Source organism: Sciurus vulgaris (genome assembly GCF_902686455.1).
Source record: "Sciurus vulgaris genome assembly, chromosome: 8".
In the NCBI taxonomy this organism is placed as follows: Eukaryota; Metazoa; Chordata; class Mammalia; order Rodentia; family Sciuridae; genus Sciurus; species Sciurus vulgaris.
Window position 1 is genome coordinate 83,318,469 of NC_136468.1, and position 21,590 is coordinate 83,340,058.

At 39.3% G+C, this 21,590-nt stretch overlaps 1 protein-coding gene across 1 annotated transcript in view; it reads left to right on the forward strand.

The window, feature by feature from the left end:
* The window catches only part of DNAH11 (dynein axonemal heavy chain 11), a 335,620-nt gene that overhangs the window by 48,905 nt on the left and 265,125 nt on the right, over positions 1-21,590 (forward strand). Inside the window, 10 exon segments of the mRNA XM_079151923.1 lie at positions 1,044-1,168; positions 1,680-1,875; positions 4,003-4,107; positions 4,257-4,649; positions 11,618-11,950; positions 12,152-12,406; positions 12,490-12,659; positions 12,875-13,097; positions 17,699-17,815; positions 17,922-18,008. Of these exon segments, the coding sequence (XP_079008049.1) occupies positions 1,044-1,168; positions 1,680-1,875; positions 4,003-4,107; positions 4,257-4,649; positions 11,618-11,950; positions 12,152-12,406; positions 12,490-12,659; positions 12,875-13,097; positions 17,699-17,815; positions 17,922-18,008 (2,004 nt within the window).

Here is a 21,590-nt window from a genome sequence, read left to right on the forward strand (position 1 = left end):
GGCCTAGATATTTGATTATATCTAAAGATTAGATAGAGGTGTTAATTTTTTTAATTTAACTGGTTTCTTATGGAGATGGAGAACTTGCTTTAGGACCATAACTCTCCTAATCAAGTTTTTTTTTTTTTTTTTTTATTGTAAACAAATGGGATACATGTTGTTTCTCTGTTTGTACATGGCACAAAGGCATACCATTTGTGTAATCATAAATTTACATAGAGTAATGTTGTTTGATTCATTCTGTTATTTTTTCCCTTCCCCCCACCCCTCCCACCCCTCTTTACCCTCTATACAGTCCTTCCTTCCTCCATACTTGCCCCCCTCCCTAACCCTAACTCTAACCCTAACACTAACCCTTCCCTCCCCCGCATTATGTGTCATCCTCCACTTATTAGCGATATCATTCGTCCCTTGGCTTTTTGAGATTGGCTTATCTCACTTAGCATGATATTCTCCAATTTCATCCATTTGCCGGCAAATGCCATAATTTTATCATTCTTTATGGCTGAGTAATATTCCATTGTATATATATACCACAGTTTCTTTATCCACTCATCAATTGAAGGGCATCTAGGTTGGTTCCACAGTCTGGCTATTGTGAATTGAGCAGCTATGAACATTGATGTAGCTGTATCTCTGTAGTATGCTGATTTTAAGTCCTTTGGGTATAGGCCAAGGAGTGGGATAGCTGGGTCAAATGGAGGGTCCATTCCGAGTTTTCTAAGGAATCTCCACACTCCACACATCTCAAGTTTTTAAACACTTTTTTTTTTTTTGTAATACTGGGGATTCAACCCGTTTACTTCACCACTGAGCTATATCCCCAGTCCCTTATTTTGAGACAGGATTTTGCTAAGTTTCTGAGGCTGGCCTGGAACTTGCAATCCTCCTCCCTCAGCCTCCCCAGTCTCTGGGATTACAGGCAGGCACCACTCAGATAGGTTTTATACTGAAGTACCAAAATGAACAGTTACTTACAAAGTTGGAAAGCATCCTCATTAAATGTTCCTTCTCTTCCTCTTCACCAAAATATCAACTTGCAGATTGAACATGGTCTTGTAGTTCTTAACAAGAATATGCCATTTACCTCTGGAAATATTAAATGGGCTAAAGAGGTCCTTGAACGCCTTCAAATGTTTTGGTCAAACTTTTCATCTCTCCATTATCTGTAAGTACTGAGGCCTATGTCATGGTAAACTATTCTAATATTACAGGTAGTTTTTATATAGGGTAGCACTCAAGAAGTCATTGCTTCATTTAATTCTCTTCACTGGTTTGTTAGGGGGCTCCATCTTTGTGGTTATAATATTTTTGATGGGACTCAGGTCCTTTTTTTCTTTATACTTTCTTTTCATCCATAATGTTTGTTATGATTTTTTGCTATTATTTTACCTTTCTCTGGTAACAAACACACTTCTAATTATGCATTTCTCTGTGCCTTTTTTAACTCTGTAGAGATTAGTATCTTGTTGCTGTTGACATTTAGCAAAATCTTTGGAGTTCCATTTATTTATAACTATATATTTTAAAGCAAAAACAATTCAAAAGCATTATTTGGTATTTATTATTTCTCCTCCAGGACATTTATAATGTATAACATCATCATTTATGTATATTATATTATTATAAAATAAGCTGAAATCAATATATAGAAAAGTGGAAAAGCTTTATTCCTACAGATTCTCGGACAATCCTGATGAAGCTGCAGTGTATCAGAAGTATGTCGAAATGACCACTTTACTAGACCAATTTGAAAATCATATCTATAATGAATGGAAAGCTACTGTGGATGAAATCTGTGAATTCAATTTGAATCAACCCTTGGTTAAATTCAGTGCCATAAATGGTCTTCTTAGTGTCAACTTTGACCCAAAGGTAGGGGTTTGGTTTTCTAAGATGTTTTATAGATGCTATTATAATCCTTAAGTAAATCTCTGAAATATTTCTGGATAGGCTTACATTTCTAATCATTTATACATTATTTTGGGGAAATGTCAGTGCTGAGGAATGTAATTATAAACAACTTCCAGTAAGTCTTTCCTTAAAGATGTATTTTCTAAGTCTTAATTAATTATTCTTTGCTATTTTGTCTTATAATTATTTCTTGGCCACCCCACTCTTTCTAGATGTGAGCTTTCGAGGGTGGGCTTCATTTCATTTTTCTTTTCTGTGTCTCTAGTGTCTGGCACTTGGTAACACTTACTAAATGTTAGCTCGGCTGAACTGAATCATTAGTTTTTACCAGATGGTTTCTGGCTTAAATATTTTTATAACAAATACTAGTTTTTTAGTTCATTAAAACTCTATCATGTGAGTTAAGATTTTTGGGAATCCACTGACTACTTGGAATAAAAACCAGTCATGTTTTTGGCAGATAGTGGTAAATATCTATTTGTCCTAGTTTCTTTAAAATGGAAAATAAGCTTGTGTATGATAGTTAAACTGATGGTAATTTTAATAAAACAAATTTTATATAAAACATAATACTAAAAGTTAAATAATATCCAGGATAAGGACTGTCTTTATTGAACAGATCTTTTGTTATCCCATGATACATTATGTAACAAAGGGAAATTTCACATTTTGTCAATTTTCTCAATAAATTTATCATTCTTTACATGTTATGTAATGATATTGCTTATAGAAACCTTATCAGTGATCATGGTCATATGTACATGTGTACAAAAATTATATGGTACATATGTATGTACATATATATGTTTAATATATAATAGGTATGTATATATTTTAAACATCTCCAACTCTTTCAGCTTGCCAGATTAGGGGCATAAAATAAGCTTTCTTTTCTATTGAGCTACCACAGATGTGCTTTACAATAAAGGGCAAGATTATTTTAAGATTTCATGACCAAAAACAAAGAAAAGTCTGGCTGAATTTTGAGGTAGTGAAGATCATAGCTTCACTATTGGTGATTACCCAGTCTTCCCTGGCTGTTCAAATCCATGCCAAGAGGGTGGCGGAGTTAACCTCACTGAATTGAGAGTCATGCTCCATGGTCTAGTTCTGCTTCATTTCCCTAAAATATATGCAAAGAATAGTATTACTTTCCAAAGACCGAATGTTTTGAAATGCAGCTGCTAACCCACAGTGTCAGGGAAGGGAAGTCAAGAAGTCCATTGGATTAGACGCAGGTATGAAGGCAAGGGAGTGGGGAGAGGAATAGGTAAGACAGTAGAATGAATCAGACGTAACTGTCCTATGGTCATATATGAATACATGTCCAGTGTAACTCCACATCATGTACAACCACAAGAATGGGAAGTTATACTCCATGTATGCATAATATGTCAAAATATACTCTATCATCATGTATGACTGAAAAAAAAACAAATAAAAATTCTTAAAAAGAAGAGCATTACTTATTTGGCTAATGAAACTCAGAACACACATCAGTATTTGGTCTAGAGGACAGAGGATCCTTTGTACTTACAGATTTCATAAAATCAGTTTAATATAGAGTATAGGTTTCTGGGGCTGGGGATATAGCTCAGCTCGTAGAGTGCTTGCCTCATAAGCACAAGGCCCTGGGTTCAATTCCCAGCACGGGAAAAAAAAAAAAAAAAAAAAAGGTTTCTTGATATGTTTTAGGACTGGTGTGAATTACCATTGACTTAGCCAACATATACAAGATATTTTCCCTCTGAAAGAAATTATGATCAAATATGCCACTGCCCACCAAAAGCATGACAGGTCATTTCATATGGCATGTGAACATGTGAAGTCCCCAATTCTTAACTGTCAGGATAAAGTTTTCACTAACTAAAAAACTGGTATGTGTTATAAACATAGTGGAGTCTGTCAACCTCTGCTAGGTTATGGAAGGCATGATTTTTCATTTTAAAAAACATGAAACAAAAGTCTATCTTGATGATTTGGAAATGTAGTAACCATTGGATGAAATGTTGTGTTTCTAGTTAAACTTGTGTTGAAGTAGAATGATATTCTTCAAATATGCAGTAATCCTTGCTGCTCTTTGAATAGCTGGTGGCCGTGTTGAGAGAAGTGAAATACCTTCTGATGCTGGGGAAATCAGATATACCAGATCCAGCGCTCGCCATCTTCAAAAAAAGGAACACTATTTTAAAGGTTGGTGTTCGGGGATCCCAGGGCATGCTTTGAGTGGAAGTATTTTTAATTTTCATCATTAGCATGTAGACGTAAGACATTTTGATGCCTCGAGGACAGAAAAGAGGGACCATATTTGACCCTTTTTGTTTGGGGTGTTCTTTGCTCAGTACATTGGAAACCTTGAACTTCTTGTACAAGCATATAATAAGCTGAAGCAGACTCTTCTAGAAGTTGAGTACCCTCTGATTGAAGAAGAACTGGGGGCTATTGATGAGCAACTGGAGGCGGCTGTGACATGGCTGACGTGGCAGCATGACTGCTGGGGCTACGTGGAGAAGGTGCAGGCGGCCACGGCAGAGCTGGAGCGCAGGGTGGAGCACACGCGGAACAACCTGCAGGCGATGCAGCAGATGATGAGGGCCTGGGCCGAGTGTCCGCTCCTGCCCAGGAGGGAGCACAGAAGGGAGGCTGCCTTGACTTTGGATGACAAGGGCAATCTGTTTGCTAAAAAATACAAGTTAATCCAAGAAGATGGCTGCAAGATACACACCCTGGTAGAGGTAATTGCTTTGAAAGTTTCAAAAGTTACTGCTTTTTTACAATTAGCTTAGAGAAGAGCAAAAAATATTTAACCTGATAATATAGAACTCTTTTTTCCTTCTTTTTTTTTCCTCCCTTGTGCTAGGGATTGAATCCAGGGAATTTTACCATTGAGTTACATCCCCAGACCTTTTTTAGAATTTTGAGACAAGGTCTCACCAAGTTTCAGTCCTCCTGTCTCAGAGTTGCTCGGATTACAAATGTGGGCCACCAGGCCTGGTGTAGACTCTTTTATTGAACCTGAAGGAGATTTATGAATGGCCATGTGAAGCAGTTAAAGTAGAAGAATTTGCGCTTCTTGTCTGTGATTTCTGTAGTCCTCACTGAGGGAAGAGATTAGAATGTGAGCTGTTGATCAAACAGAAAGGTTGGAGGTGGAATCCTTATCTTTGTCTGGATTGTACCTACATTCCTGGATGCTATTAATAGTTGCCACCAGTATGGAACACCTCTTAGGTATCAGACACCTTGTTTATATCATCTCCTGTAACCCTCTGAGCCATCTCCTGACAAGAGGCAGAGTTACTGTCCTTTTAACAGATATTTGAATTTGTAAATTTTTTTGGTTTTGGTACAAGGGATTGAGCCCAAGGGCACTTAACCAGTGAGCCACATTCCCACACTGTTTTATATTTTATTTTAAGACAGGGTCTCACTGAGTTGCTTAGGGCCTCAATAAGTTGCTGAGGATGGCTTCAAACTCACGATCCTCCTGCCTCAGCCTCCCAAGTTGCTGGGATTACAACTGTGTAACAGGCACTATTTTACCAAAAAACAAACAAACAAACAAACAAACAAACAAAAAACTAACAAAGAAAACCCATCCCCTTGTCTCATGGAGTTTACACCCTAGATAGGGAAGGTAGCAAGAGAAAATAACAAACATGTAATAAACAAGTCAGTTGAAATAGAAGCAATGAAGAAAAATGAAGTAGAAACGATGGACTGCAGAAAACCAAAAAGGGGTGAAGTGCATTGGATGTCAGGAGAAAGGGGGTTCTAGGCAGTGAAAGTGCAGAAACCTTTGAGGTGGAGCAACCTGGCCTGTCCAGCGATCAGTTTGAGAGCCAGCATGACCAAAGCAGAATGTGGGAGGGAAATGGTAGTAGGCGATGACATTCCACGGACCTAAGAGTACACCCCCTAGTGTGTCTGGCCGTTCTGAGGACTTTGGATTTTAGTCTAGAAACAGCTGCTGGACTTTCTGACTCCGAGTTCTCTCTCTGTTGACTGTAAGCCACAGGGGAGCCAGGAAGGGGTAGCAGACCATTAGGAGCTTACTCTTATAATCCAGGCGAGAAATAAGACACCTTGGGTCAGGTGGAAGTGAAAAAGAGCATTCATAGTCTAAATATTTCGAAGGCAGAGTGAGCCGGATTTTCCATGTGGAGTCATAGAAGAGAGAAATCAAGCAGGACTTCAATGTCTTTGGCTTTCTCATGATGATATGGGGAAGACTGGTGGAATGTGTTTTGTATGACATGTCCTGGCTTTGGACCTGTGAGAGGTGCTTGCCCCAGTAGAGATTTTGAGTTGGCTGACGTTGCCAATGTATGTTGCGTTCAAGGGCAGAGCCAGATGAGTAACCCAGAACAGAGAATTGTGAGCACGTATTTGATATTTAAGCCATGGGATCAGACGAGGTCACATGGGAGATTAATGGAGTCCAAGGGCCTTGAGGTCCTCCCTGGAGGTTACAGAGATGAGAAAGGATCCTTCCTAAAAACAGAGTGTTAGCCTGGAAATTACATTTGGAAGAAAAGAAGGGGAAGAGTTCAGCTCTGTCCCATCCCATCTTAGAACCCAAAAATGAGGGCAGTGGTTGAGTGTCAGATGGGGCAGACTGGAAATTACTGATGACCTTGACTTGGTACAGTGCAGAGTGGAAGCCTGATTGGAGTAGGCGAAGGAGGAATGGGAGAAATGGGAATAGAGACATCCAATGAGCTCTTATTTATTTTTGGGGGAGGTCCTGGGGATTGAACTCAGCCCTATTTTGTATTTTATTTAGAGACAGGGTCTCACTGAGTTGCTTAGTGCCTCACTTTTGCTGAGGCTCGCTTTGAACTCTAGATTTTCCTTCCTCAGCCTCCCAAGCTACTGGGATTACAGGCATGCACCACCATGCCTGGCCCAGTGACCTCTTTACAGGTTCTGTTGTGGGACAAACTAAAAACTGGGTAGTACCTAGGATGCATATGTCAGAGTTAGAATTTCATTTTTAATATTAGCTGATGTTCTTATGTTGATTGGGATGATCTCAGAAAAAATTCTTGGAAAGTCATTGTGGGGATGGAATCTAACAAGTATGTATAGATGTTGACTTTAGGTAGAAGCATGGGACGTTTATTTGTAGTGAGGTAGATGATAGGCACATAGAGGGGCACAGCTGGGGATGGGAATGTGGGTAGGTTGATTTCTCATTGTTCTTATTTCTTAAGAAAAAGAGAGAAAAATAAAAAATACGTTCTTTATTTCTCCCAAGCATCTTGTTATATGGAGTCTAAGTAGGCATAGTCCTCAGACACGATCATTGTCCTTGAGCAGAGCAGACAAACCTTCTTCTTGGCTCCTCCATCCTGCACTCATCCTGAAACATCACCATGTGATGAAAGGGCCCTTGGTACAGGCTGGAAGCCAGGGTTTTCAGTCTCTGTCTTCTAGAAACCGGGCTTGAATTTTTCCATGTGTGAAGTGAAGGTCTTTGTCTCTAGGCCCCCTCTCAGCTGGAGAACAAACAATGGATTATGGTGTCCCTGCTGAGAACCGTGTGTGACCCATCATCTAGCTCACGGCAGCAGCCTGTCATTTACTCATTCAAGACATGCTTGCGAACCTCCTGCATACCTGCCAACATTTGAGGTTTCTGAGGTACATCAGTGAACAGCACTGACGAAGATCCCTGCTTTCATGGAGCTGAACATCTAGTGATGGAAGAGAAAATGTAATTCAGATTAGACTAGAGGAGAGACGATGAGAAGTAGTAAGTGCTATAGAAAAAAAAGACAAAGTTCAAGCCGGGCGAGGGAATTCTGGAGTGTGGAGTCAGGGGTGCATTTTAAACCAGATCAGGGTAGACTGCAATGAGGAGGTAAGGCTTTGTTTGCAGGCTGTCTAGTCAGCCAGGTGAGCATTTGAGCAGAGAGTATTCAAAAGCCATGACTGCTTGGCAGAAGCACCCTGGCCAGATTGAAGAAAGACCAGGAAGGTGAGTGGTGGGAACAGAAGGAGCAGAGGAGAGAGGAGGCAGCTCAGGTGAGGCACAATATATTCTTTATCCTGAAGTCCATGGGGTGCCCCTGATGCGTTTTGAGGAGTAAATAAAATGTGACTTTGGTTTCCACAGGCTTTCTGGCTGTTGTGTTGAGACTGTAGGGAGGCAAGGAAGAAGCAAGAGCTGGTCGGTTGCTCTAGTGGTAATTTAGGTGTCCTAGTACATCTGAGCTGCTATAACAAAAGATTTTAAACTGGGCATCTTGAAAACAACAGATGTTTATTTCTCCCAGTTCTAGAGATCAAGGCACCAGCATGGTCAGCTTCTGGGTAGAGTCGCCTTCCAGACGACAAACTGCCACCTTCTTGCTGTGACCTCATGGAAGGAACAAACAAGCTCTCTCAGACCTGTCTTACAAAGGCACTAGTCCTGTTCATGAAGGCTCTGCCCTTGTGACCTAATCACTTCCCCAGCCCCATCTCCTATTTTCATCACCTTGAGGTCTAGGATTTCAGCACATGAATTTCAGTGGACACAGCATTCATACCACGGTAACAGATGACAGTGCCTGGAACAGGGTAGTAGCAGTGGACATGATTAGAAGCAGCTGAACTCTTTGTATTAATACCTAATACTTTGTATTAAGTGGAGCAATTCCGTAACAAGATGGAAGTGGAAGGTAAAGGAAGAGGCATTCATTGAAGGGTCCACTTCTGGTCAAGTGAAAGTTGCAGTGTATTCAGACAGGAAAGGCTGTGAGGGGAGATGGGGGCAGATCAGGATTTCAAGTTTGGGGTGCCCCTCCATCAAGCAGAAGAGTTGGTCATGCAATTGGATTCACGAGGCTAGAGTTAGGGGAAGAGGTCCACTCTGGAAATACAAATGAAAGAGGAGTAGCTGGCAAAGGTATTTAAGCCGGTAGAAGAGATCACTGAGAAGATAAAAGCAATTAGGGAATGGAAGAAAATCAAGGACAGTTGGTCAGGGCACTGTTCTCCCCTTGAGACTGGATTGAAGGCTGCCAGAAGTGCAGGAAAGGGGCAGTGGCACACACAGCAGAGGCGAACCAGGAGGGTGGCATCCAGGAAGCTAAGTGAAAGCATTGTTTTGTAGATTTTCTTACCACAAAGTAAGATGTGGTCCGCTTGATGTGCTGTAGTGAACGTGTGTGACAAATTCCAAGGTGTCTGAAACATCTAAGTTGTGATTGTTCACTCTTGACAATTTGAAAGGACAGACCTTTGCCCCTGCCGTCTCTGATCATGACCCGTATTAGCACTCTAGGGCTGCTATAACAGAGCAACACAGAAGGGGCTTTGAAAATGACAGAAATTTTATTCTATCCTTGTCTGGGGGCTGGAAGTCTGAAATTGAGGAATAGACAAGGCCCCATTCCCTCTGGTGCTCCTAGGCCTGGGTGATCATGAAAGGATTATGGGGTGTACTCACATGCGAAGAAGGTATATATCCGGATTTTTTTTTTTTTCTCTCACAATGTCATAATTAAGTCCTGCCACTGACTACCCCAGTCATTCCTTGGGTTACTGTGAATCATTATGTGATTTTTTAGGTCGCCCCTACAACTGTTTATACATTAGAATTTGTCTCATGGAAGACAGATGATGGATTATAATTAGTTTTGTTACATTTTCTAGATAAGAATTTTTCTTTTAAAAGTACTCCCGTAACAGTAGTGTAGGGGTTTTAAACCATTAAGATTTATGAATCCCAATTTAAATGCGTCGAAAGTATGGCCCACGCAAGATATGACTGGAAACTTCTAAGGTTTTGCAGTGCCTGTTGAGAGAATGAAGTTGGAATTTTTCTACTAATAGATGGATTCTCCTTCTTTTAGTCGAAAACCAAGCAGGTTTGAAATCACCATCCCCAGTCACAGAACTAAGGAGAGCTTGTGATTTGGGGGACTGTATGCCAACTTCAAACAGAAGTTCAGTGTTCTTTCCCATACATTGCGTCCTCCAAGGGCCCCACCCTGCACCTCTGATGTGTCAGCGCATGCCTGAAGCTGGTGCGCAGGCACCGGTGAGGACTGGGGTGGGAAAGCAGCAGGGACCTGCAGAGGTGGCCAGCCCTGCCTCCTCAGGCCAGATCCTCTGCCTTGTGACATGTCCCTGATGTCATCTGGAGAAAGGCAAAATCTTTCCAGGAGCAGAGGGAAGAGGAAGGGCAGAACCTCGGAAGAGGGGTCTGGAAGGGACCGAGTGATGGTTTAGTGGCTCTCCTTTCTCTTTCTTTTCCCTTTACCCTAATATGTAAAAATACAATTCCTGTAAATGCCACAACAGTGATGTAAACCATCTCTCTAGGGGTGAGAAAGTATATGTGATATGTCAGTAAAGGCCTACTTACCCTGGGGGACACAAGAGGACTGGTCTCCAGTCCTAGCTCAGTTGCTAATTTCCCACCAGTGCGACAGTGTGTTATAGGTCTTTATTTTCCTGTCTTTAGAATGAGCAGACTAAACAAGGTGATTTTGAGGTTTTTTTTTTTTTCTTTTTCTTTCTTTCCTTGCTCTAAGACCTATGCTTTGTCTTTCTAGTACCTACTAAGGAACTGGGCTGCTGTGTACAGCTTCCCAGGATGTGCACTGTGCAACTGCAGAAGTGTGGGTCACATAGACTACACAGCATTCTCAAGGGTAGAAGTTCTTCAATTTGGGGGCAGCATACCCCTAGAATTCTTCCTGCCCTGTCTTATCAGGAATTAGGTTCACCTCTGTCATTCTGATTCTTGCACAGAGCATATACCTATCCTGGGTCATATAGTCACAGTAAAGATAATCAAAGACAGAAGAGAGTATAGTCCACCTTACAATCAGCTTTTGTTCCTGTATCGTTTTTTCTCGATATGCTCTAGTTTCTGCCTTGGCAAACTGCTGCCTGTGTTGGGTAAACTACGCAAACTTTGCTACGCAAATAGTTTCTTTGGAATCAACCACCTGATCTTTTCACACCATTGCCTCTAGGCCTAGCACACGATATGCCCAGTCTGTCGCCATCTTTAGCTACTTCTCTGACTTCTGGTCCTACTTTGCTTTGCTGGCCCATCCATTATTTTACCCACACTCTTGGGAAATGCAGGGGGTGAAAGAAGTCTGGTTTTTGGAAGCATGTGAGGAGCTGAGACTTCACAGTCCAAGCTGAGTCGCACATAGATACTTTGAAAAACAAAAATTATTCTTTGTGTTTGAATAAAGTTTGGCAACAATTGTACTAAATCAAATTCCACAGATTTGACATAATACGGATGCTGGGAGTCTTCAAAAACGGGCTCAGCACTTCCCCTGACTTGACTTCAGATATCTCAGAACAGCCTTCTTAGAGGGACCAGTTTGAGAAACTGTTTCCTTTCAGGCAAGGCAATGTCCAAGCCCATATTGAGTTGGGGACACAATAGGAATTACAGCCCAGATCTAACACTTGTAGAATTCACTGGAAAACTAGTGTTTCCTATCTGTATCTGAAGATAGCAATCTTCATATTGATTTTTTTTTTCCCCCTTTAAAGAATGACTTTTGAATGTATATTGTACTTGAACTTGGTGTTATAAAATCCTGCTTAGGTCTTTGCCTTCTGGCTTAATGTCTGCAACCCAGTGTTTGGATATTCCTGTGAAATGCAGTCACTTAAACAGAAAGCTTTCATTTTTATTTTCATTATTAATAGTCATCTGTTAACACTTGTCTGTTTCTAGGAAAACAGGAAGCTCTTCAAAGCCAATCCTTCTCTGGATACCTGGAAAATTTATGTAGAATTCATTGATGACATCGTGGTGGAAGGCTTTTTCCAGGCAATAATGTGTGACTTAGACTTCTTTCTGACAAATACTGAGAAACAACCAAAACTTGCACCATTTTTTCAAGTACAAATGGTCTTAACACCCCCTGAGATCGTGTTTAAACCTTCTTTAGAAAGAGAGGCTGGGGATGGCTTCTATGATCTCGTAGAAGAAATGCTGTGCAATAGTTTTAGAATGTCTGCCCAGATGAAGCGAGTAGCAGCACATCTGGAAATAGCCAACTATCAGGTATTTTCTTTGAAAATGGGTATTAGCATTTACATGAATGATTCAGAAATACCTGGGGTGGTAGGAAGCACAAGGGAAGAAGCTGGTAAAACTTCCTGTGAACTACTGTTCCTTTGAAAAATTGCCTCCACTAATGGTATATTGCCTGTTAACTGGCAACAAGGTGAGCTTGAATATGTGCTTGGTTTTCTTCTCCTTTAGAACGACATGGATAATATGTTAGGCTTGGCAGAGGTTAGGCGGGAGATAATGAATAGAGTGGCGGACGTCATCAGCAAAGTCCTGGATTTCAGAAGCTCCCTGGAGACCTATGCTTACCTCTGGGTGGATGACCGAGCTGAATTTATGAAGCATTTTCTCCTGTATGGTCATACTGCAGTATCTGAGGACGTGGATGCTCATGCCAATGGAGAAATCCTGGAACAACCACCAACTCTTGAACAATTTAAAGAACAGGCAAGGAAAATCCTTAGTTTGTGTTGAAGTTAATCGGCTTTGCATGGGTCGTTGAAGTTATTTTTGTTTGTTCTTATCTGTAGATTGATATTTATGAGGCTTTGTATGTTCAGATGAGCAAATTTGATGACTTCAGAGTGTTTAACAGTTGGTTCAAGGTGGACATGAAACCTTTCAAAGTGAGCTTACTAAATGTAATTAAGAAGTGGAGTTGGATGTTTCAGGAGCATCTTTTGAGATTTGTCATTGACAGGTAGCCTTTATATTTTGATATTTGAAGTTATACTAACTTTTTTTTTTTAATTGGCTGCTTTCTAATTGAGATATTGATTTTTAAGAGAATGCATACTGCCTATTCCATAATAGAAATAATGAGTAATGTTTAATCAGGTACATAATGAAAATAAGATCCAATTAAAAGTCTTATGCTGCTAAATGTTTTAATGAATTTGTGTATATATTTAATAGTCTGAATGAGCTGCAAGAATTTATAAAGGTGACAAATGGCGGACTTCAGAGAGAACTGAGTGAAGGCGATCACGAGGGCTTAGTTGACATCATGGGCCATCTTCTGGCCGTAAGAAGCCGGCAGAGAGCCACGGATGAACTCTTTGAACCTCTGAAAGAAACCATCATGCTCCTGGAAAGCTATGGCCAGAAGATGCCTGAGCAAGTCTATGTTCAGCTGGAGGTGAGTGGGGGGGCTAAGTACTCACAGGTACCTAAGTGGAGCATCTGCTGCAGCCAGTGCTTCAATGGCACCCTGTGACTTCCTCGTAACAGTTCAGACTGTAGACACTTTTCATTTTTTAGGTTAGAAATCTGAAAGCTTAGACCAGAACTTTTTGAAGGTCACACAGGTGGTGAAGCCAGCCATCACTTAGCTGTAGGTGTTTCACGGCAGAAGACTCCTGTGCCCCCCTGACCCGCTGATGGAAGCCATTCAGGTTGATAGAGCTTCTTGGTTGCTCTTTGGAGCCCCAGATGTCCCATGATTCACATATGTGAAATATATCCCATGGTCTTCCTCATTCAGAACTGCAGGTCAGCTCACAAATGTTCTAGGCCTGGAAACATTTCATGGACATGCTAGTCAAGAATAAATAAATAAATAAATGGAGCCTGGTTTGGATGGAGAAATCGCTGTGTTTCCCAAGCAGATTTCTGTGCTATCCTCATATTTTCTGTGCTCTGGAAAGATTTGGTGGCTTCCATGTGCCAAATGATGAACAGTCTTTTTAATTATAATTGAAATCAGGAACAAAAATCTTACAATGGAGGCTCTGTTCTCCTGCCCACACTGAAGTTCTGTGGATGGTGGGAGTGGAGGGGACTTCCAGGCTGGTCTTACATTTTACCTTGCAAATGTGGTCAGTGGACACGTTAACCAAAAAGCTTTCACTGGATTCTAGCTCAGCCTGTTCAGTTGTCAGAGCACAAAACGCAATTGAGATTTGTATTTAAGTACTGTGGAGGCCCATCTCACCTGCTTGCCCGGACACAGCAGTTAAAGTCACAGAGCGTGCTTCCTGTTTGGTAGACTATTTCTTGGGATTCTTTGTTTTTTGATTTGTCTATGCTTGCTAGCTCTGATTTCTCACTTTGTTTTGTTTTTTATTGAGATGAAATTCACAATTAAGATGACATGAGTAACATTTGAAAGTATACAATTCAGTAGTATTTAGTATATTCATAGTGTTGGACAAACCACTATCTAGTTCTGAAATATTTTTCTCACCTAAAAAACAAAACAAAACAAAACAAAAAAACCTATTTGGTTCCTGAACACATTCATTGATTGGGTTATTTGTGGTTTTGGTGTTAAGTTTGCTGAGTTCTTTATATATCCTAGAAATTAATGCTTTATCTAAGGGGCTTGTGATTTTCTCCCAATGTGAAGAGAAGGCTCTCAATTCACATTGTTGATAGTTTCTTTTGCTGAAAAGCTTTTTAGTTAAATCCATCCCATTTATTGATTCTTGATTTAACTTCTTGTGCTTTAGGGGTCTTGTTAAGGAAGTCAGATCGTAGGCTGACATGGTGAAGATTTGGGCCTACCTTTTCTTCTAGTAGTCGTGGGGTCTCTAGTGCCTAAGTCTTGGATCCACTTTGAGTTGAGTTTTGTACAGGGTGAGAGATAGGGGTTTAATTTCATTTTTTTTACTTGTGGCTTTCCATTTTTCCCAGCACCATTTGTTGAATAGGTTATCTTATCTCCAGTGTCATGTATAACTAATTAGAACAAATAAAAAAATTTTTTTAAAAAGAAACTCTGTATCTATTAGTTGTCACTCTCTATTATCCTCCTCTACCAAGCCCTACCCTCTGACCTTTGACCACTCTTGTTCTGTGTCCATGGATTTACTTACTCTGGATATTTCATATAAATTGAATTATATAACACATGATCTATTGTGTTTATTTCTTTGACCTGATATAATGTTTTCAAAGTTCATTCACCTCATAGCACGTACTGATACTTCATTCCTTTTTATAGCTGGATGATATTCTATTGTATGCTTATAATGCGGCTTGTATACCCATTTATCTGTTGATGGCCATTTGGGTCATTTCCATCCTTTTACAATTCTGAATAATGCTGCTCTGAACATTAGTGCTTAAGTATTTGCTTGAGTACCTGTTTTCAGTTCTTTTCGGTGTATACTTCAGAATGGAATTGCTGGGTCATATGGTGGTTTAACTTTTTGAGGAACTGCCAAACTGATTTTCACAGTGGCTGGGCCATTTCATATCTCTCATTCTGTTTTGTGAGGATTAAATGCAACAGTGTATTTACAAGTGCTCTCTTGACTATAGAAAAGTACTATGTATGAATTATTAAATTTTATTTGAGCATAAAACTATTCTTAGTACTGATAATCCTGTTGTGACATGGGAGTGAGAGACAGCTGTGGACAGGTAGATACTTCACACGTCTGAGAGGTGACTGAGTAGCATCAACCATAAATATTTCTTCTTTGTAGAAAGATTTGGATATTCTTTGGGTCAGGTCTTGGACCTCAAAATATCTCATACAGAAGTCAGTCATAACATAAGTCATGGATGTGAGGGATTTTAGCCATGGCTCCAGAATTTGTATATAAAATTTGGCTCACTTCTCTAGGTTCTGGTAATATTGAAAATATTAGACTTTTCAGTACTTACAAAGCAGGACACTTCAAGCTATGAGCGTATCAGTATGCAAGTAATTTAGGCTGGCAAGAAAGAATAATGAGATTAAAGTTGCATGTGGAGGGTAACAGGATCCCGATTTTATTTTAGTTAAAGCAGCTTGCAACAGTTACTTTGTTTCTCCTTCATTATTACGGATATCATTGCATTTTCAAAATACTTGTCTGTGCCTAATTCTGTGCTTAAAAGAAAAAAAGAACCCTTAAATGTGATGGTGCTTCTAAGCATTTAAGCATTATCTCCTCAAAGTCATGAATGAACTTTTACCCCCAACAATGTGGTCTGTGGGTGCAGCCTCTGTTCAGTCTGTCTCCCACTTCCATTCCTGTGATTCCATTTTAATTTAGTTCTTGTTGGTTTTAATCTGTGTCATACCTTCCTCATACCTGTCAACAGTCAACTGACTGAGGTGACATGGAAGTTCTACTCTGCAGGGTTTACCTGGTCCTTCCCTACTCAGAAACCTTCATCAACTGCCCCAACCTCTGAGCCTTCTGCTTCCCCAAGAGCCCACTTTCTCCCCATCCTGTTATGGTGGCCTCACCTCAAAGGATCTCACCCCAATCTCTGCCTGTTGAAATCAGTCATTTGAGTCTCAGATTCAACTTCACCTCCTTGAGTGGCTCATATCAGTTGGACTTCATAGGTATCTGACCTTTTGATTTTTAAGGAAATTTATTCCCATCAAGTGAAAGCTGCTTTGGAATCCCCAAACATAAAGCAAGCCTGCTGTGTTAGAGGAAGGCTAAGGGTCCTGAGCCCCCTGCTGTGACTTCCCCCTTGTTTCTTAGCCAAGGTTTCTGGAGGGACTCCATGGGATATTTAGGTTCCGCAGAGTAGACTTGGAAATGCAACGTGCGAGTCTGCATGGGTGACGACTCAGGGTTTGCTGAGAGGAGGCCCAAGGTGGAAGGACAGTAGCTTCAGCGCTGGTCTCTTGGTTCCTGAGTCTTTGGTTTTCCTGTCGTGGTACCGTATTTTCTCCTAATTGTACTGATGCCACATGTTGACCTCCTAGTGGAAGTTAACATATTCTGTTCTGTAGAATAGTTATTGTGTGAGTCTGTTGCTCAGATTATAAAACAGTTTAAGAATGTATTTGACTTTTGAAGCACCCCCTCCTCCACACAAATGCTATTTGTACTTAGTGCACTCTTCATAATTGGCAGTTACTGAATCATTCATCAAATATTTATTGAAGGTTACAGGATAGTCTGTAGGACCTTCAAGTTTTGCAGTTCAGCGAAACAAGTAGTCATTGACCCCCCATTCCTTACCCTGTCACCATGGGGCACATTCATAACTTTGTTTTCCTATGACAAAACCGTTTCATTGCCCCAGGAGATGACCCAGAGAAACAATACTTTGTTAGTCTGGACACAAGGAATGCTTTTCAGTGGTGATTATGTACCAGGCCTCTTTAAAGAAAATAACTTGCTTTTGACCTATTTGTTTCATAGGCAGGGAGAGCGGAGTTGAGCTGGTACTTGATCTATTGAATGCTTTTGTCCAACATTAAGTAGGAATGAACCATCCCTTTTGTCTCTTCTCCTTCAAGAATCCTAGTCATTGAAAATAAACCAACTTCAACAGTGAAACTCTCCATCGAGAGAAGAGTCCTTGCGGAGCCTCGGAGGGAGAGGAGACTGGAGAATGATGTTAATTCACGTGGCCATCTTTGCCCCGCCAGATGGAAAGCATCTTTTTTTACTTGCTAACTTGCTAAATGTGACTCGCTTCCATTTCTAGTTGTCAGAGATCAGCAAAGTAATTTCCAGAGCTCTTTAATTTTATTCCCATAACAACAAAACAATTTGAGGATTTGTCTTTATTTTGAAAAGATTTCCACTGATTCTGAGATGAGAATAACTCTGGCCGTGCTTGGAAGATGTGAACCCAGACATGGCAGTGGATCACCTGTGCTTTAGTCCTGGGTCTGGGACTTTTTGTCACTTTTTTTTTTTTTTTTTTTTTTTTTGGTAAACCCTATATGTAAGAATGAAAAGGTTAGGGTAAAGAATTTAAAATTACTTAATCCTATGGGGCTGAATTATTTTTAGGAATTGAAGTAACCTCCCCTTCACACCTTTGTTTTGGTAGGAATTACCTGAAAGATGGCAAACAACCAAAAAGATCGCAGCCACAGTCAGACATGAAGTCTCACCTCTCCAAAATACAGAGGTCACTCTTATACGGAAGAAATGTATTTTGTTTGATGTAAGCTAGTTACCAAGTTTTTGTTTGCTTGTTTTTAAGAAAGGCTTTATAAGGATGATTGATGCTACTTGAGAATCACTTTTTTTTTTTTTTTTTTTTAAATCAGGAAAAGCAGGCAGAGTTCAGAGAGAGATTCCAGAGCTATGCCCCTCTTGGCTTTAATGCAGAAAATCCGTACACAGTGCTTGATCAGGTAATACCGATCTCAAATGTCTTATGTCTCTTATAATATCTACTTAAGAAGATATGTTTAGACACTGAGATACTGCTATATTTTGCCTTATCTTCAACATTAGTTATGGAAATTGAGGACTGTTTAAAACCAATTTTGCCCAAGTTAAATTATATTGTGTTTTAAATCATGTCTCCTAAAATCACCACCATCATCAAAATAATCATCAGTGAAAGTAAAAACTACTGCTACTTCTTTAGAGTACTTACTACATATCAAGAATTTTGTTGAGCATAGTTCACTTCATATTATATTTTAGTTCTCACAGTATCTCTGATACAGTTTCTATTACTTTTCCGATTTCAGATAAAGAAACAAGAGCTGTAATTAAGTAACTTGTTGGAGATTCCAGAGTTAGCAAAAGACTAGCAGGATTAAAATTCTGGTGATCTGGGGCTGGGGTTATGACTCAGTGGTAGAGTGCTCCCCGAGCACAGGCACTGGGTTTAATCCTCAGCACCACATAAAAATAAAGGTATTATGTCCATTTACAACTAAAAGTATAATATTTTAAAAATTCTGGCTATCTAAATAAAAATAATCAAATTCTAGTCATTATATTGCTTCATATGTGATACTTTTGTTAGTAACTTTTAATCATGGTAAAGCCCATAATGTAGTCTTCACTTTGAACATGAGAATTAATTGAGTATTATTATTGACTCTAAGAATAAATATAGTAGGCAATCAATCCAGAATAGTGAATAATTCATAGAAGCCTTAGAAAGGTGTTTTAAACTTTTATTACAACAATCACACAATTGTTTCTCTAGAAATGTATTCTAGTGGTCTAAATGAGGAAAGGACTTGGTGAGGTTTAGATGGAGGAGCTGGGACTCTATGAGTTCTCCATTTTGATTGCCACCCTAATTTACCTAATGCAGTCCCCTTAGACTGGAGTCCTAGTTGACACAACTGTTACATCTTTCCAAATTTTGATTTCGATTTAAATTTAACTGCTTTTATCTCTATTCAGGAATCACCATTCTATAGCATAAGGTCTTTTTTTACTTGGCTAAAGAAAATTGATTCATTTGGTCATTGAAGGGGAATAGGTTGGAATGAAATTTTCTCGTTTTTAAGATCTGAATTATAGATGGTCTGAACAGATTGTGGATGAGAAATTATTTTTACTTGATTAACAAAAGTGCCATATGTAAATATTATAAATAAATGTTATTGAATATTAACCATTTCTTTTCTATACCACAAAGGCATATAGTTACATGTTTAAAAGTTGGAGATGCTTATCCTTTAGGTACAGAATATATAGAGGGATACTTTAAGTATATTAGGATTGGATCAACTTTTTCCTGAAGTCACTTTATTGGTGTGATTGTTCAGTATGCATGGTTAATGCTTATCTCATTAGACTCAACCAAAGGAATGGGTATGCTTATTCTGGTCTGGTAGAGTAGCCCTTAGTACACAAGGCACCTCACTCCACACAATGGAAACCATTGACCTTTCTGGAACAAAGGAAGTGATATGGTATGGTGAACTGACTTTTTTGTTTGCTTGCTCTAAGTCATGAGATTTCTTGGTGAAGTGCTGTTGTTTCTTCTTAACTTGAGGTACAATAGCCAATTGAATTAATTTAACTGAGTATCTATTTCCAGGAATAATGCAATAAGTGTAATAGTTCTAGGAATAGTGCAATAGTGTAAGTTATAATAAGTTGGCAAACTATTTAAAATAAATAAAAAGGATGTTGACTTTGGGGAGTGCATACCCATTTTGAAAAGCCCTCTTTTGTAAAACAGAAACTGAATACGTGTTCACAAAGGTGCGATTTTAAGTCTATTGCTGAGTTTACAAGAAAATAAGGGAAATCTTTAAAGGACAGGAAGAAGAGTATTTGAAAACATGATGGAAGCAGAGGCTGATTCAGACACCTGAGCTGTTGTAAGGACACAAGAAAACACCAGAAGGCGAGGGCTGCAAGGCGATACTTTGATGGGGAAGCAGGAGATGCTTTTGGCAGGCTATACCTCAGTGACGGTGGGCCAGGAGGGTTCGCAGTCTGTAGCAGGAGCCTCTGAGATTCCCTGTCGTCCTTGCTGCAGTTCAGAGTAGGGTGAAGAAAGAGAGAAGAAAGGATGCTCTGGGAATTTGTAAAATGGGACTATTCCCACAAGTGTCTGTAGTTCAATTTTATGCTATCCCCTACTTGAGGAATTTCCAGGTCAGGAATGGAAGTGGTTATGAATGGATATTCTGAGCACCTAGTAGAAGCAAATGTATCTCTTCTCTGGAAAAAAATACATGTTGTCATTCCTGTATCCTCAGGAGTCCAACAGATGAAGTTCAGTCAAATATGAGTTCACAATAAAACAAATAAACCCATGAGCAGGAAAGTCAAAGAATCCATAGATATAGACCCATCTAAAGCTTCACATATCAAGATAAACTCAAAGATCATATTGAAAAAAAGCAACTTCTCTATTTTGAGATTATCAAAAATGATTAGTTGAATTTGAAAAAGGGACAGATACTTATAGAGATGAAAAAAAAAAAATACAGTTGTTAAAGAAACTACAACCCAACAGATGGGTTAAAGAATTAGTTAAAATTAGAAAGAGAATTAGTGAAATGCAAATTACATTGGAAGAAATCACTCAGAACACAGCACATAGGTGTAAGGAAATGAATAATATAAAAGATGTAAAAGAGATTGAGACACAAAGAAAAATGTTAGAATGGCATCTAACTCTTCTCAGGTTTCCCAGAAGAAAGAATAAACAGAATAATACAGAATAGTTGAGACTTTCCTAAAATTGGTCAAAGCATGAAATTAGTAGATTCAGGAAATTTAGTGAATCCCAATCAGGATAATATAGATTAGGCATCTCAAAATAACAGTGAACTGCAAAATACCAAAGGCAAAGACAAGATCATGAAAGGAGCCAGATAGAAAAGATAGATCAACTGTCAGAAATGATTGTACCAAGAGTATACCTCACATCAGCAACTATGGAAACCAGAGGGCACTGAATTGTATCTTCCAAATTCTGCCAAATGAAAGTATATAATGAGTAACATAAGGATACTTCAGATAAACAAAATTGAAATTTATCACTAAAATAATTTCTAGTGCAATTACCTCCAGAAAAGAATCAGCAAAGTCAAACTTGGTTATCAGAAAAGCCTAATTATATTGACAAAACCCTGATGGAATGATCCAAATGGTAAAAAGAAGAAGTAATAGTCTTCAGGATAAAATAGAGACTGATAGTATACAAAAAAGCAGAAATTCAAAAGATCAAACTAAAAAGCTTTTTTCTCAGCAAAGGAAACAATAATGTGAAGAGAGAGCCTACAGATTGGGAGAAAATATTTACCACGTGTACCTCAGATAAAGCATTAATCTCTAGGATATAGAAGGAACTCAAAACACTTAACACACACAGAAAAAACAAATAACCTAATCAATAAATGGGCTAATGTACTGAATGGACACTTCACAGAAGATTTACCATTGATCAACAAACATATGAAAAAATGTTCAACATCTCTAGCAATTAGAGAAATGAAAAGCAAAAC